The 16,283-nt window shown below is 43.8% G+C and overlaps 2 protein-coding genes across 2 annotated transcripts; both read left to right on the plus strand.

The window, feature by feature from the left end:
* Positions 1 to 10: 10 nt before the first annotated feature.
* LOC118946466 lies at positions 11 to 4,006 on the plus strand. The gene is made up of 11 exons (XM_036971003.1): positions 11 to 31; positions 126 to 272; positions 361 to 441; positions 567 to 716; positions 849 to 898; positions 1,019 to 1,088; positions 1,365 to 1,463; positions 1,588 to 1,668; positions 1,751 to 1,855; positions 2,298 to 2,402; positions 3,902 to 4,006. The coding sequence occupies exons 1-11, from the start codon at positions 11 to 13 to the stop codon at positions 4,004 to 4,006; spliced, it is 1,014 nt and encodes a 337-aa protein (XP_036826898.1).
* A 505-nt stretch (positions 4,007 to 4,511) lies between these two features.
* On the plus strand, positions 4,512 to 15,824 carry LOC110488310. Its single transcript, XM_036971004.1, has 14 exons — positions 4,512 to 4,774; positions 4,996 to 5,111; positions 5,198 to 5,269; positions 5,368 to 5,451; positions 5,569 to 5,715; positions 5,804 to 5,884; positions 6,010 to 6,159; positions 6,292 to 6,341; positions 6,462 to 6,531; positions 6,808 to 6,906; positions 7,031 to 7,111; positions 7,194 to 7,298; positions 7,733 to 7,826; positions 15,583 to 15,824. The coding sequence occupies exons 1-14, from the start codon at positions 4,615 to 4,617 to the stop codon at positions 15,822 to 15,824; spliced, it is 1,551 nt and encodes a 516-aa protein (XP_036826899.1). The 5' UTR covers positions 4,512 to 4,614.
* The last annotated feature ends 459 nt before the right edge of the window (positions 15,825 to 16,283 follow it).

Consider the following 16,283-nt stretch of genomic DNA (forward strand, 5'->3'; position numbering starts at 1 on the left):
GATCCCAGGTATGTGTCTTTGTTACTACCTAGTCCTAATCTACATTACCAGAGTCATGTGATCTTGATGGAAATATGTTACAGCGATGGCTGATGTTGTTTTGTTGATGTTGTTTCTCTCCACAGCAGGTGGTGGTGAGGAGGCACCATGTGAGTAGGGTCCGAGGCCTGGAGACTCAACTGGTGTGGGCCATCTCCAGGGAGACAGCCAGACTTAGTTCAGAGGGCATCCCCTACTGTGCCACCAAGGTTCAGTCCGTCACTTGGATCCTGGTAAGATGTAAATACTACCGAAATAGTACAAGATTAGGCTTTCTTCACTTATTCCATTTGGCCTTAACATATCGTCTCTCTCTGTCAGTATGTGGCTGGCAGGGTGACCCAGTATGCTTCTCACCTCCGCCATGAGACGTCTGTGGACATGACCCTTGGCTGCTACCAGGTAAATATAAATTTTCTTATGTATATTGGACAGACATTATTGGGGGTTTTTCCTTTAGATATGCTCTGTTTTCTAATAATGCGTGTGTGTGGTAAACAGGTGTGTTGTATGTGTTTTTGGAGCAGCAGACTGATGTCTCGGTGGTGTATGCCACTCTCCACATGGGGCCGGATGGGCTGCTCTCCTCCTCGGCGTGGTCGGAGGCTGCCTCCGTGTCTACGCCCACCAATCAGCAGTTCACGGAGCCAGAGCCTGAGGGCCACAACTGCTATGAGGTCAGATGTTACACACACACACCTACAGTACACATACTATTGACTAGTAGCATTAAGATCCTTCCATTGACCCATTGTTTGTCATGTCATTGCATTGGTCACTGATCTTGAATGTTTGTTCTGTTGTTGTAGGGCTGGGAGGAGGACCTGCTGCCTGAGGAGAGGGAGGTTCCTCTGCTAAAGTGAGTTCCTCTAAATGTCTGTGTAGTCTGGGCTTGTCAGATGCTGAAGGATAGTGGTCACCATGCTGTTATCCCCATTGACCCTAATGGTTGACATGCTCCATTCCCTCCCTCCCACAGCCTCTACCTTACCACCAAGAGAGTGGAGGACATCGCCCTGAGGCTCGTCTCCCTGCGCCAGGCCTTCACTGTGAGTGGACTTCCTTTTTCCTTTTCTCTCTGTGTCTTCTTGTTCTGTCTGTCTCCAAGAGGAAGATGGGTGTCTCACTAATTCTTGCCTCTTCTCTAGACCCTGCTTGGTTCCACACTGAGCAGGAACCATCTGTTTGTGGCAGGAAAGGTCCTAATGGGCGCACTGGTTCAGGCCCACCACATGGTAACTCCTTATTCATTCAAGGGAAAGAGAGCGTCCTCGATGGGAAATGTGTTCTGTTCACTAACGTCAATGCTCTTTGCTTTGTGATAGGACGAGGCCGAATTCATCCGTGCCTATAACGACTTTGTGGACTACCTGAGTGACCCCTCCAAGCAGATTGACATTGAGAGGGAGCTGGCTGAGGCAAAGGTGAGTTCATTAACTCTTTCAAGTCTCACTTTGAGTTCTTCCACATGCATGTCTTTTATACATCACAGTAGCTGATCTATTTGAAATCATTCCTATTTTCTCCAAACGTGTTTCCTTGTCCTAGATCCATCATGTTAACCTGATAGATGTCCTCTTTGAACTGGTGCTATTTGGGATGATGACAGCTCAGAAGTCCCTGATGGTGGTAAGTAGCATCTCACTGGTACATGTTTCGATGTCTCTCTATTTGTAATTTCACTTAAACTTCTCTCCTCTGTTTCCATTAGCACCCTGGTGGGTTCATGGAGCGTCTGTACGCTCTCCTGTACTCCTTCCTGCCCGTAGCTGCCAGCATTGAGCCAAAGGCCGAGAGATACCTGCTGCTGCTCAATGTAAGATTCAAGAGTTTACTTCCCTATTCCTAGTTTACTTCCTCTTTACTTTTTCATGAATAACAGGGTTTCAATGCCATTTTACGAGGAGTAACTCTCATTGTCTCTCTGCTCTTGATAAGCTAGTAACTTAGAGCCATTATCTATGTGTTGTGTGGTGTTCTCTTCAGGGCGGGCTGATGGCTCTGCTAGATGACATGTTTGGGCAGCAGCTGGCCTGGTACTTTAACCCAGTGTCTCTGGTCACTGAGCTCTCCAGCCTCCTGGAGTACCACCTGGAGAACCTCATGGCCAGCATGTAGTCCTACTGCAGAGATCTGAAAGGCCACATTTCTCTCTCTCTCTCTTTCTCTCAGGAATTGAGGACTTGAAGTGCTTCGCTGAAGCCTGATTAGTTAACACCCATTGAATTAATGTATTCTCTTGTTTTCTCTCCCCACAGGATTCTTGCGACACTTTGCCACCACACAGGGGTCTAGACACAAATGCACTATATTACTTTGCACTGAATTTTACATTTCTAAATAAAATAACTAGTAGTTCAAAAGTATTTGTCTCTGTCTTTTCATTTACTTGATTATTTCATCACTATTTCCTATTCCTGGAGTTATGAGGCTAATATTACACTATTACATGAACAATTATGCATTATTCTTTGCATATGGAAATGAAAAACAAAGTATAGGTGATTTACAGGTACTACAGGCCCACACTTTATGGCTTTGAATTGTGATGTGTGATTCTGTACTATTTAAAAATATGTAGGCCTACATACACGGAGTTTACAAAACATTAAGAACACCTTCCTAACATTGAGTTGCTCCCCCTGTTGCTCAGAACAGACTCAATTTGCCGGGACATGAACTCTACAAGGTGTCCACAGGGATGCTGGCCCATGTTCACTCCAATGATTCCCACAGTGGTGGACCATTCTTTATACACCTACTACCTTACACCGTTCAAAGGCACTTAAATATTTTGTCTTGCCCATTTACCCTCTGAATGGCACACATACACAATCCATGTCTCAATTGTGTCAATGCTTAAAAATCTTTCTTTAACCTGTCTCCTTCCCTTCATCTACACTGATTAAAGTGGATTGAACAAGTGACATCAGTACGGGATCATAGCTTTCACCTGAATTTACCTGGTCAGTCTGTCATGGAAAGAGCAGGTATAGTATAAAGTCGACCACTAGAGGGCACAATTGCTTCAGTCTTGAATGTAACTTCTCACTATCGGTACTCTACATTAAGAGTCTGCCATTGTAGACTCAGGTATCTTGGGTGTTTTTGTTTCAATTTGCCATACTTCCCATTAATGTCTGAGCCATTTAGCATCTTTCCAACTGAAAACAATGTTAGCGTTCATGTGAGTGGGTGTAGTAGTGCATACTGACCACTAGTTGGATCATAGCGTGGTTAGTGGTGTTCATGCAGGAACCCAGAGGATATAGGCATTCTCCATCACAGTAGAAGGCTTGTTATCCTTTTTCTAACTAGGCAAGTCAGTTAAGAACAAATCCTTACTTACAATGACGGCCTTCCCGGGAAACAGTGGGTTAACTGTCACGTTCAGGGGCAGAATGACAGATTTTTACCTTGTCAACTCGGGGATTGGATCCAGCATCTTTCGGTTACTGGCTCAACACTAACCACTAGGCTACCTGCCGCCCCAAATCCACGCCCCTGTCTTCATTTAAAAAGGCATCTGGGACCAACAGAGGCACATCTGTATTCACAGTCATGTGAAATCCATAGATGAGGGTCTAAAGAATGTATTTGAATTGACTGATTGCCTTATATGAACTTTAACTCAGTAATATCGTTGAAATTGTTGGATGTTGCGTTCATTTTTTTTGTACAGTGTAGATACATACTATTTATCTGCATATTGCCAGATTATTGCTTTCAACTGCTGGTTGCAAAGGTATATATTTTGGAACAAAGGTAGTGAAGTTTATTAAAATGATGTAGAATAGATGGGTTGCCACAGGTGTCACATGCATACACAGGTCTTGACCACCATGTCTTCATGCTTCTTTAGGATCACGTTGTCGTTGTAGAAGAGTCTAGAGATGGGACTGAGCTTGGTGGGAGCGCAGCACGCTTTGGGAACCTCACCCGGCTTCAAAAGGTGAACCTGCCATGAAAAAGTTCAATCAGATTTATTCATACATACACTTTGACATAATCAATGATAATAATACCCTGTTTATAAAAAAGGTATGATTATTATGCAGATCCTACAGTGCTCTCCAACCTCAGTGGACTTTGGCTTCGCCCCCCTTGTCTGAATGTGGTCATATGTTTTAACCCTGGTTGTCTGTGCTCCACAAGTCTTTATAGCCCACTGAGCCAAAGCCTAGACTTTCAGAAGTTCAACAACAACTTCCATGAAACAAGCTAGAACATTTCAATGGGCCATTGACCTAGCTAGTGACTTTAAAAAAACATTTGGTATTTTTGTTTTATATTATTCCAACAACATAGAATATAATTACAATGATGACCAGGAATTTTATAGGATTCTAATGATAACCATAGAGTTCCAAACTCATTTCTATGGCAACACCGCTGTCCATTTTTAAATCAGCAATTTTCTAAAATATGTGTTGCCAAGAGACATCTAACCAATAGAACATCTCAGCGTTCTATTGAACGTTTTCTGTTCGAAAACAAGAACAACTTCAATTTGCTGTTTAACAACAACAAACTTGACTGATTTTTGAGACCTGAGATTGAAAAATCGACTGGAAAATGCCTGGGTGTTTTTCAAGATTGATGGAGAGAGTGCGAGGACGTGGGCAGCCTTCTGCGTCGACAGGTTGTGTAAATTCATTTGTGGGTTGTTTTTGTTGTCTTTTTCCGTTTTGCAGGGTTCGCGATCGTCGGGAGGTGGACAGTGACTTCGAAGAGGGTAAGTGGAGTTCTAACTTCTTATTTTACCACATTCAGCATTGAAAATGTCATTTGTGAAATGTGTATTTCTGTAATACAGACTTGCAAGCTAACGCTAACTTTAATAATTGTTGCTAAGCGAAGCACTGTTGGACTTTTACTAGTAGTGACGTTACTAGCTAGCTTGATATGTTTTACTTCCTGACAATTGTTTGTTTGTATTCCTGCTACTAATTTTAGAATCAAATGTACTGGATGAGGTCCAGTTGGATGTGCCACTGCTGCCAGTCATCCTTGATGTCCAGGATGCTGCTATCATCCTTGAGGATGTGCCAGATGTACCGACTATCCTTGAGGTACAATTTTCAGAACGTTTTTGGTATTATGTTTGAAAAGTATCCCAGATATTAATTCTAAAAAAAATCTTTGTTGTCTGCTTTAGGAGGCCACTGGTAATTGGCATTTGATACCGATTAGGTTCAGCCCCCTGTACTGTGGGCCTGTTGTGATCAGAGTAAGAGACCCCCCCCCCCACACACATCACTGTTACAATTCCTGTAATTAGCTGTTTCTAACCTGAATGTATTGTAATGTCACCCATATCCTGTGCAGACCCATGCCGGTCCGGTGGCTAAAGCTTGGAGAACTTTCCAGTTCATCAGCCCCATTATCACCTATATGCGTGGGGGATCCCAGGTATGTGTCTTTGTTACTACCTAGTCCTAATCTACATTACCAGAGTCATGTGATCTTGATGGAAATATGTTACAGCGATGGCTGATGTTGTTTTGTTGATGTTGTTTCTCTCCACAGCAGGTGGTGGTGAGGAGGCACCATGTGAGTAGGGTCCGAGGCCTGGAGACTCAACTGGTGTGGGCCATCTCCAGGGAGACAGCCAGACTTAGTTCAGAGGGCATCCCCTACTGTGCCACCAAGGTTCAGTCCGTCACTTGGATCCTGGTAAGATGTAAATACTACCGAAATAGTACAAGATTAGGCTTTCTTCACTTATTCCATTTGGCCTTAACATATCGTCTCTCTCTGTCAGTATGTGGCTGGCAGGGTGACCCAGTATGCTTCTCACCTCCGCCATGAGACGTCTGTGGACATGACCCTTGGCTGCTACCAGGTAAATATAAATGTTCTTATGTATATTGGACAGACATTATTGGGGGTTTTTCCTTTAGATATGCTCTGTTTTCTAATAATGCGTGTGTGTGGTAAACAGGTGTGTTGTATGTGTTTTTGGAGCAGCAGACTGATGTCTCGGTGGTGTATGCCACTCTCCACATGGGGCCGGATGGGCTGCTCTCCTCCTCGGCGTGGTCGGAGGCTGCCTCCGTGTCTACGCCCACCAATCAGCAGTTCACGGAGCCAGAGCCTGAGGGCCACAACTGCTATGAGGTCAGATGTTACACACACACACCTACAGTACACATACTATTGACTAGTAGCATTAAGATCCTTCCATTGACCCATTGTTTGTCATGTCATTGCATTGGTCACTGATCTTGAATGTTTGTTCTGTTGTTGTAGGGCTGGGAGGAGGACCTGCTGCCTGAGGAGAGGGAGGTTCCTCTGCTAAAGTGAGTTCCTCTAAATGTCTGTGTAGTCTGGGCTTGTCAGATGCTGAAGGATAGTGGTCACCATGCTGTTATCCCCATTGACCCTAATGGTTGACATGCTCCATTCCCTCCCTCCCACAGCCTCTACCTTACCACCAAGAGAGTGGAGGACATCGCCCTGAGGCTCGTCTCCCTGCGCCAGGCCTTCACTGTGAGTGGACTTCCTTTTTCCTTTTCTCTCTGTGTCTTCTTGTTCTGTCTGTCTCCAAGAGGAAGATGGGTGTCTCACTAATTCTTGCCTCTTCTCTAGACCCTGCTTGGTTCCACACTGAGCAGGAACCATCTGTTTGTGGCAGGAAAGGTCCTAATGGGCGCACTGGTTCAGGCCCACCACATGGTAACTCCTTATTCATTCAAGGGAAAGAGAGCGTCCTCGATGGGAAATGTGTTCTGTTCACTAACGTCAATGCTCTTTGCTTTGTGATAGGACGAGGCCGAATTCATCCGTGCCTATAACGACTTTGTGGACTACCTGAGTGACCCCTCCAAGCAGATTGACATTGAGAGGGAGCTGGCTGAGGCAAAGGTGAGTTCATTAACTCTTTCAAGTCTCACTTTGAGTTCTTCCACATGCATGTCTTTTATACATCACAGTAGCTGATCTATTTGAAATCATTCCTATTTTCTCCAAACGTGTTTCCTTGTCCTAGATCCATCATGTTAACCTGATAGATGTCCTCTTTGAACTGGTGCTATTTGGGATGATGACAGCTCAGAAGTCCCTGATGGTGGTAAGTAGCATCTCACTGGTACATGTTTCGATGTCTCTCTATTTGTAATTTCACTTAAACTTCTCTCCTCTGTTTCCATTAGCACCCTGGTGGGTTCATGGAGCGTCTGTACGCTCTCCTGTACTCCTTCCTGCCCGTAGCTGCCAGCATTGAGCCAAAGGCCGAGAGATACCTGCTGCTGCTCAATGTAAGATTCAAGAGTTTACTTCCCTATTCCTAGTTTACTTCCTCTTTACTTTTTCATGAATAACAGGGTTTCAATGCCATTTTACGAGGAGTAACTCTCATTGTCTCTCTGCTCTTGATAAGCTAGTAACTTAGAGCCATTATCTATGTGTTGTGTGGTGTTCTCTTCAGGGCGGGCTGATGGCTCTGCTAGATGACATGTTTGGGCAGCAGCTGGCCTGGTACTTTAACCCAGTGTCTCTGGTCACTGAGCTCTCCAGCCTCCTGGAGTACCACCTGGAGAACCTCATGGCCAGCATGTAGTCCTACTGCAGAGATCTGAAAGGCCACATTTCTCTCTCTCTCTCAGGAATTGAGGACTTGAAGTGCTTCGCTGAAGCCTGATTAGTTAACACCCATTGAATTAATGTATTCTCTTGTTTTCTCTCCCCACAGGATTCTTGCGACACTTTGCCACCACACAGGGGTCTAGACACAAATGCACTATATTACTTTGCACTGAATTTTACATTTCTAAATAAAATAACTAGTAGTTCAAAAGTATTTGTCTCTGTCTTTTCATTTACTTGATTATTTCATCACTATTTCCTATTCCTGGAGTTATGAGGCTAATATTACACTATTACATGAACAATTATGCATTATTATTTTCATATGGAGATGAAAAACAAAGTATAGGTGATTTACAGGTACTACAGGCCCACACTTTATGGCTTTGAATTGTGATGTGTGATTCTGTACTATTTAAAAATATGTAGGCCTACATACACAGAGTTTACAAAACATTAAGAACACCTTCCTAATATTGAGATGCACCCCCTGTTGCTCAGAACAGACTCAATTTGCCGGGACATGAACTCTACAAGGTGTCCACAGGGATGCTGGCCCATGTTCACTCCAATGATTCCCACAGTGGTGGACCATTCTTTATACACTTACTACCTTACACCGTTCAAAGGCACTTAAATATTTTGTGTTGCCCATTTACCCTCTGAATGGCACACATACACAATCCATGTCTCAATTGTGTCGATGCTTAAAAATCTTTCTTTAACCTGTATGGAAAGAGCGGGTATAGTATAAAGTCGACCACTAGAGGGCACAATTGCTTCAGTCTTGAATGTAACTTCTCATTATCTGTACTCTACATTAACAGTCTGCCATTGTAGGCTCAGGTATCTTGGGTATTTCTGTTTCTATTTGCCATATTTCCCATTAATGTCTGAGCCATTTAGCGTCTTTCCAACTGAAAACAATGTTAGCATTCATGTGAGTGGGTGTAGTAGTGCATACTGACCTCTAGTTGGATCATAGCGTGGTTAGTGGTGTTGATGCAGGAACCCAGAGGGTTTTGGCATTCTCCATCACAGTAGAAGGCACAGTAGCCCGTAGGAGCCAGGACCCAATTCTAACGGAGAGAAATACTATAGAAATGTAATGACAAGATTAGATGAATGACTAGAACAGACTATATTTCAATCAGAAATACTTCATATACATACACTAAAATGCACAATGCCTTGCTTCCCTTAAAAATAATAATTGTGTGTTACAGCAAATAAGGTGACACAATGTTAGCTCTTGATACTATCTATTCAGTAGAATGAGTAGCTAAGTGAGACAAGCTCACCATCCAGCCTAGGTCACCAAAGCGTTCATATATTTCATGTCTCTTACAAGCCTGACGCCCACTGTTGACGTGGCTATGATCTGAAAGGGACCAAAACAAATGAGGCAGGACAAGCTGTAAAGCACACTTTGGATGCATTGGATTTACAATAAAGACACAATTACTGCCATGATGAGCAGAACCATGCTAATGCCTTCAAAGCATTACATGGGCTTGCTCCTACCTATCTCTCTGATTTGGTCTTGCCGTACATACCTACACTACACATACCTACGCTACGGTCACAAGACGCAGGCCTCCTAATTGTCCCTAGAATTTCTAAGCAAACAGCTGGAGGCAGGGCTTTCTCCTATAGAGCTCCATTTTTATGGAATGGTCTACTTACCCATGTGAGAGAAGCAAACTCGGTCTCAACCTTTAAGTCTTTACAGGGGCTGAGTCACTGGCTTACTGGTGCTCTTTCATGCCGTCCCTAGGAGGGGTGCGTCACTTGAGTGGGTTGAGTCATTGATGTGATCTTCCTGTCTGGGTTGGTGCCCCCCCATGGGTTGTGCCGTGGCGGAGATCTTTGTGGGCTATACTCGGCCTTGTCTCAGGATGGTAAGTTGGTGGTTGAAGATATCCCTCTAGTGGTGTGGGGGCTGTGCTTTGGCAAAGTGGGTGGGGTTATATCCTTTCCGTTTGGCCCTGGCCGGGAGTATCATCAGATGGGGCCACAGTGTCTCCTGACCCCTCCTGTCTCAGCCTCCAGTATTTATGCTGCAGTAGTTCATGTGTCGGGGGGCTAGGGTCAGTTTGTCATATCTGGAGTACTTCTCCTGTCTTATCCGCTGTCCTGTGTGAATTTAAGTATGCTCTCTCTAATTCTTTCTCTTTCTTTCTCTCTCTCAGAGGACCTGAGCCCTAGGACCATGCCTCAGGACTACCTGGCACGATGACTCCTTGCTATCCCCAGTCCACCTGGCCGTGCTGCTGCTCCAGTTTCAACTGTTCTGCCTGCGGCTATGGAATCCTGACCTGTTCACCGGACGTGCTACCTGTCCCAGACCTATTATTTGACCATGCTGGTCATTTATAAACATTTGAACATCTTGGCCATGTTCTGTTATAATCTCCACCCGGCACAGCCAGAAGAGGACTGGCCACCCCTCATAGCCTGGTTCCTCTCTAGGTTTCTTCCTAGGTTTTGGTCTTTCTAGGGAGTTTTTACTAGCCAACGTGCTTCAACACCTGCACTGTTTGGGGTTTTAGGCTGGGTTTCTGTACAGCACTTTGAGATATATAATTTGATTTGATTTAATGCAACAATTTTCACCTGACACTAATTAGCATAACGCAATGGACATAAATCTTCCTAGAATATCTTCCTATTCATGAAAATCACAAGTGAAATATATTGGAACACAGCTTAGCCTTTTGTTAATCACCCTGTCATCTCAGATTTTCAAAATATGCTTTACAGCCAACGCTAGACAAGCATTTGTGTAAGTTTATCATAGACTAGCATAGCATTATGCCTTGCTAGCAGCAGGCAACCTTGTCACGGAAATCAGAAAAGCAATCAAATTAAATCGTTTACCTTTGATTAATTTTAGGATGTTTTCACTCACGAGACTCCCAGGTAGATAGCCAGTTCATTTTTTCCCAAAATATTATTTTGTAGGCGAAATAGCTCCATTTGTTCTTCATGTTTGACTGAGAAATCGCCCAGAAATTGCGGTCACAACGCCAAAAAATATTCAAAATTAGCTCCATAATATCGACAGAAACATGGCAAACGTTGTTTATAATCAATCCTCAAGGTGTTTTTCTAATATCTATTCGATAATATATCCGTTGGGACAATTCGTTTTTCAGTAGGGCCAATTGGAGTAATGGCTACCTCTGTATTTTACGCGAGAATCTCTCTCGGAGCCACCATGTGACCACTTACGCAATGTGGTCGCCTACGGCTATTCTTCAACAGAAATGCGTAAAACTACATCACAATGCTGTAGACACCTTGGGGAATACGTAGAAAGCGTAAGCTCGTTAATGGCACATTCACAGCTGAATAGGGACTCATTGGAACGCAGCGCTTTCAAAACCTGGGGCACTTCCGGATTGGATTTTTCTCAGGCTTTCGCCTGCAACATCAGTTCTGTTATACTCACAGACAATATCTTTAGTTTTGGAAACGTTAGAGTGTTTTCTATGCATATTCTAGAATCTTGTCCTGACAAAATATCACGTTTAAAACAGGAACGTTTTTTTTTCCAAAAATGAAAATACTGCCCCCTAGTACCAACAGGTTTTATTGAACATGCACCTGTGGAACGGTCATTAAGACACCAACAGCTTACAGACGGTAGGCAAAGGAGCTCACAGTTATGAAAACTTAGGACCCTAAAGAGGCCTTTCTACTGACTGAAAAACACCAAAAGAAAGATGCTCAGGGTCCCTGCTCATCTGCGTGAATGTGCCTTAGGCATGCTGCAAGGAGGCATGAGGATTGCAGATGTGGCCAAGGGAAGAAATGGCAATGTCCGTACTGTGAGACACCTAAGAAAGCGCTACATGGAGACAGGACGGACAGCTGATCATCCTCGCAGTGGCAGACCACGTGTAACAACACCTGCACAGGATTGGTACATCCGAACATCACACCTGTGGGACAGGTACAGGATGGCAACAACTGCCCGAGTTACACCAGGAACGCACAATCCCTCCATCAGTACTCAGACTGTCCGCAATAGGCTGAGAGATGCTGGACTGAGGGCTTGTAGGCCTGTTGTAAGGCAGGTCCTCACCAGATATCACCGGCAACAACGTCGCCTATGGGCACAAACCCACTGTCACTGGACCAGACAGGACTGGCAAAAAGTGCTCTTCATTCACGGTTTTGTCTCACCAGGGGTGATGGTCGGATTCACATTTATCGTCGAAGGAATGAGCATTACACCGAGGCCTGTACTCTAGAGCGGGATCGATTTGGGGGTGGAGGGTCCGTCATGGTCTGGGGCGGTGTGTCACAGCATCATCAGACTGACCTTTTTGTCATTGCAGGCCATCTCAACGCTGTGTGTTACAGGGAAGACATCCTCCTCCCTCATGTGGTACCCTTCCTGCAGGCTCATCCTGACATGACCCTCCAGCATGACAATGCCACCAGCCATACTGCTCGTTCTGTGCGAGATTTCCTGCAAGAAAGGAATGTCAGTGTTCTGCCATGGCCAGCAAAGAGCCCGGATCTCAATACCATTGAGCACATCTGGGACCTGTTGGATCGGAGGGTGAGGGCTAGGGCCATTCCCCCCAGAAATGTCTGGGAACTTGCAGGTGCCTTGGTGGAAGAGTGTGGTAACATCTCACAGCAAGAACTGGCAAATATGGTGCAGTTCAGGAGGAGGAGATGCACTGCAGTACTTGATGCAGCTGGTGGCCACACCAGACACTGACTGTTACTTTTGATTTGGACCCCCCTTTATTCAGGGGCACATTATTTCATTTCTGTTAGTCACATGTCTGTGGAACTTGTTCAGTTTATGTCTCAGTTGTTGAATCTTGTTATGTTCATACAAATATTTACACATGTTAAGTTTGCTGAAAATAAACACAGTTGACAGTGCTGAGTTTAGTAGAAAGTGATGCGTTAGAAGCCTACATAACCAACCCATAATGTAAAATGTAACATCCATATATGGCCAGCTATGTAAACTTTAACATTGATTTATCCTGCAATAGATGTCGTTAAATTGGTAACATACATTATTGTCTTCTAATGCCTCTTAAAGGGAAAGTAATCTAAAAGTAACTGAATGTAATCAGATTACATTACTGAGTTTGGGTATTCCAAAAGTTACGTTACTGATTACAATTTTGGACAGGTAACTTAGTAACTGTAAAGGATTACATTTAGAAAGTAATCTACCCAGGTCATAAATTACCTTGGAGTTAAGGGTAGGGCAATATCTGCAACATCATCGTAAGGTAAGACTGATTTTGCAGTGTGTTTGATTGCATTAATAACTATTAAAACCATAAATGTATAATTGTTGCATGATGTATCTGATCAATTACGTATGTATATAATCATATTTCCCTCTCTATGAAGTAGTTTAGTAGGCAAGAAGAGAGGATCCATGTAGAGACAAGGCATGTGGAGAGGAGGGGTGTGGACAGGAGGCGCGTGGAGAGGAGGGCCGTGGAGAGATTCAGGAGCTAAGTGAGGCGGCTTGTGCAGAGGAACCTGAAACCTGAATTGTTAAATGTGTGTCGGCTCCCCCCTTATGTGGTTGTATAGTGAACAATATGTTGTGCTCGCCTTAGCTCTATGTCACTGTTGAGCTCTTACCCATGGTGCTGGAGCGTTCTTCTACCACAGCATCTGTGCAATAAACTGGAGTTTTGGGAAATTTACTGTATAGCTGTTGTTGTGTTCCCATTCCAGTGGCGACCCGTCACTCAGGGCAGGTGGGTCAGAGCCTGTTTGAGCCCCACATTTATAGCTACAAATGTTTTGCAAGTTATTTTGGCATTAATACGTGTCACATATCAGTTGCAAACTTTGTAAAATAAAATGTAAAAAAATCACTGAGTTAATAAAGCCTCCATACAAACATGGTCTCTTTTTTGCTTTCTTGAGTAAGGCAGCTCCAAAATGCAGGTGTTTCAGCCTAGCTCAGTGCTTTCTGTGGTGCGGCAGCCAGCGGAAAATGCGGAAAATACAGAGCGTAGGGGTTGGTAATGTTCTCTAGTTGCGCAGTGATTGGCTCAGTATTCTGTCACTCATGCGGACACTACGTCACTGCCAAATCTAAGTGTAGAGCTCGAAAATTCAAGCCCCGTTGAATGCTGCCATAGAGTTACATTAGAAGTGCCCATCCAAGAAGGCTCAAGGTCATTGGCCACAGATAAAATTACGTCAAATCACGTTATATCTACAGTAGCTTTGATTGGACTGACCATGTCAACATCATACTTTCAAAATCTTAGCTAGCAGTCATCATCATGAATCAAGTCGACAATCTACTGGCAAATCCTTGTCATATGAAGAGAAATTGTAGATAAAACGTGTAGGTGCTCATCGGCCATTGGACACAAACATTACACAACATGTTTAAACATTACACAACAAGTTGGAAATCGCAAATTCAACAAGGAGTAATCAGTGGCTAACTGCAAGCATTGAAAAGCAATTACTAGCCTGCTATTCAGTGGAGTGGGTGTGTGGTCCCAATTCTGGGTCTCTTTTCCAAGCTTAAAATTATAAACATTCAACATTGGCCATGCTGTCAATCCAGCATGATTTCTGCCAGACTCAAAACAACTGTTAACTCGGGAACTGGGAAATCTGACTTCAGTGAGTTCAAGACAACTGGGAACTCAGGAAAAAAACAAGCTCTGACTGGGAAAATACGTTTTGAACGGTCATCCAACTTGAAATTGTCGGGAACTCGGGCCTCTTTCTAGAGCTACGACCTGAAAATAACTGACGTCATCATGATTTGACCCTAATAATTTGGTTTATTTTCCCCTCTTAATTTTGCCTACTGTTCTGACTTAGTGGTGCACATGTAGGCTATATCCTGCTATAACCTGAGAAATGTCATCATCGAATATTATAAGAGCTTCCTTTGTCTGCTTATATTCAACCTTTAGCCATGTCTAAAGGTCAATCAGATTTGTGAACATGGTCCCTAGCTGTGTCTTGCCGCTTTCCATGTCTGTTGTCTGTAGCTTGTGAGGTGTGGAAACACTTTGTTGCTTTTATGAATTTTGTCTTGCTGCTTTTTGTTCTATGTTGCTATGTCTGTATGCTACGTCTTGCTTGTCCTATGTTGCTCTGTCTGTATGCTATGTCTTGCTTGTCCTATGTTGCTATTGTCTATATTGTAATGGTTTTTAATAACCTGCCCAGGGACTGCGGTTGAAAATTAGCCGGGTGGCTAAAACCGGCACTTTTACTGAAATGTTGATTAATGTGCACTGTCCCTGTAAAAATAAAATAAACTCAAACAAACTCAAACCTTTATATATCCTACGGTTCTGACTTGGTGTACAGGGAGAACACTGTAAGAACAGCCCATGTTCTGAATTATGTCACTGTACATTTCAAAAGTGCTAAACAATTAGTTATATTGACTACATCTGTCTTAGCTCTCCCATTGTCTTAATTAAATTCCAGATTGACTCTTATCCGTTCGTCGTCTCCTTATGCCATAGTTTGTACATCTCAACAGAAACCACATTAGTCAGCCGTAGACAAGGCTCCTCTGATAGCCAGGTGTAGCATTGGTAAGGTGTTGGGACTCTGCTGTCGGGACAGCTGTATGTAGGCCCTAACAGTTTGTGGGCACCGTTTGTCACCATTATAGTGCAATTAATGTATTGTTTAGTGTTGTGTAGTGGCTTTGCTGGCATGCATCCCCCACATTTTTTTGTTTGTTTGCGCCACCAAGATGTACATGCTAAAATCGCCACTGTCCCATTCTACAACTCCTGAGTGAGTATCTCTATATTCAAAACCGGACCCCACTATCAGCCCAGCCAACTGGTTACAGCTTCGCTAGTCATTCCATCGGAGTAAACTCCAGAAAAAAATGTAATCTATAAAGCACACCAATATCTTTTTTAAACTCTAACAATAAATAAGAAAAAAACTCCTGCCACCCAGCCACCAGAGATCGAGGCAGGGATGGCCACCAGAGATCGAGGCAGGGATGGCCACCAGAGATCGAGGCAGGGATGGCCACCAGAGATCGAGGCAGGGATGGCCACCAGAGATCGAGGCAGGGATGGCCACCAGAGATCGAGGCAGGGATGGCCACCAGAGATCGAGGCAGGGATGGCCACCAGAGATCGAGGCAGGGATGGCCACCAGAGATCGAGGCAGGGATGGCCACCAGTTCCAGCTGACCTGGACAAATACATCTGTCTCCTATTAGAGACCGAAATTGTGATGTTGTTGGATGAGGCTTGGAAAACTTTCCTCATTTCCACATTCAACAACTTAACACAGCGTCTTAATGTGAGTACCATGTTCGATTACACTTCTTCATTTAGCTGACAACATGGTATTGTGTGTTCTTATTTCCTCTAGGTGTGTGTCTAAGATGGTCTTTCTTTTGTTTAAAGACTGAGGAGTTTGCCATTATCAGCAACATGTTTAGTGGGGACAGTAAAAGGCTTCACATGTGCACATGTAATGACCACCAAAGGAGGCACATTCTAGCGTTCTTTCCCCACGTAGACCCATCTTTTGATGGTATTATACTCTCTTTTCTTGAGTGTACAGTACCAGTTAAAAGTTTGGACACACCTACTCATTGCAGGTTTTTAGTTATTTTTACTATTTTCTACATTCTATAATAACAG

The sequence above is a fragment of the Oncorhynchus mykiss genome, chromosome 32 (genome assembly GCF_013265735.2).
Source record: "Oncorhynchus mykiss isolate Arlee chromosome 32, USDA_OmykA_1.1, whole genome shotgun sequence".
NCBI lineage: Eukaryota > Metazoa > Chordata > Actinopteri > Salmoniformes > Salmonidae > Oncorhynchus > Oncorhynchus mykiss.

Coding starts and splice junctions, on each gene's coding strand:
- LOC118946466 (XM_036971003.1), top strand. CDS start 11: ATGTGTCTTTGTTACTACCTA. Junction 717..848: donor AGGGCCACAACTGCTATGAG/GTCAGATGTTAC, acceptor CTGTTGTTGTAG/GGCTGGGAGGAGGACCTGCT. Junction 2,403..3,901: donor AAATAACTAGTAGTTCAAAA/GTATTTGTCTCT, acceptor ATGCTTCTTTAG/GATCACGTTGTCGTTGTAGA.
- LOC110488310 (XM_036971004.1), top strand. CDS start 4,615: ATGCCTGGGTGTTTTTCAAGATTGATGGAGAGAGTGCGAGGACGTGGG. Junction 5,885..6,009: donor TGACCCTTGGCTGCTACCAG/GTAAATATAAAT, acceptor TTTTTGGAGCAG/CAGACTGATGTCTCGGTGGT. Junction 7,112..7,193: donor CTCAGAAGTCCCTGATGGTG/GTAAGTAGCATC, acceptor TGTTTCCATTAG/CACCCTGGTGGGTTCATGGA.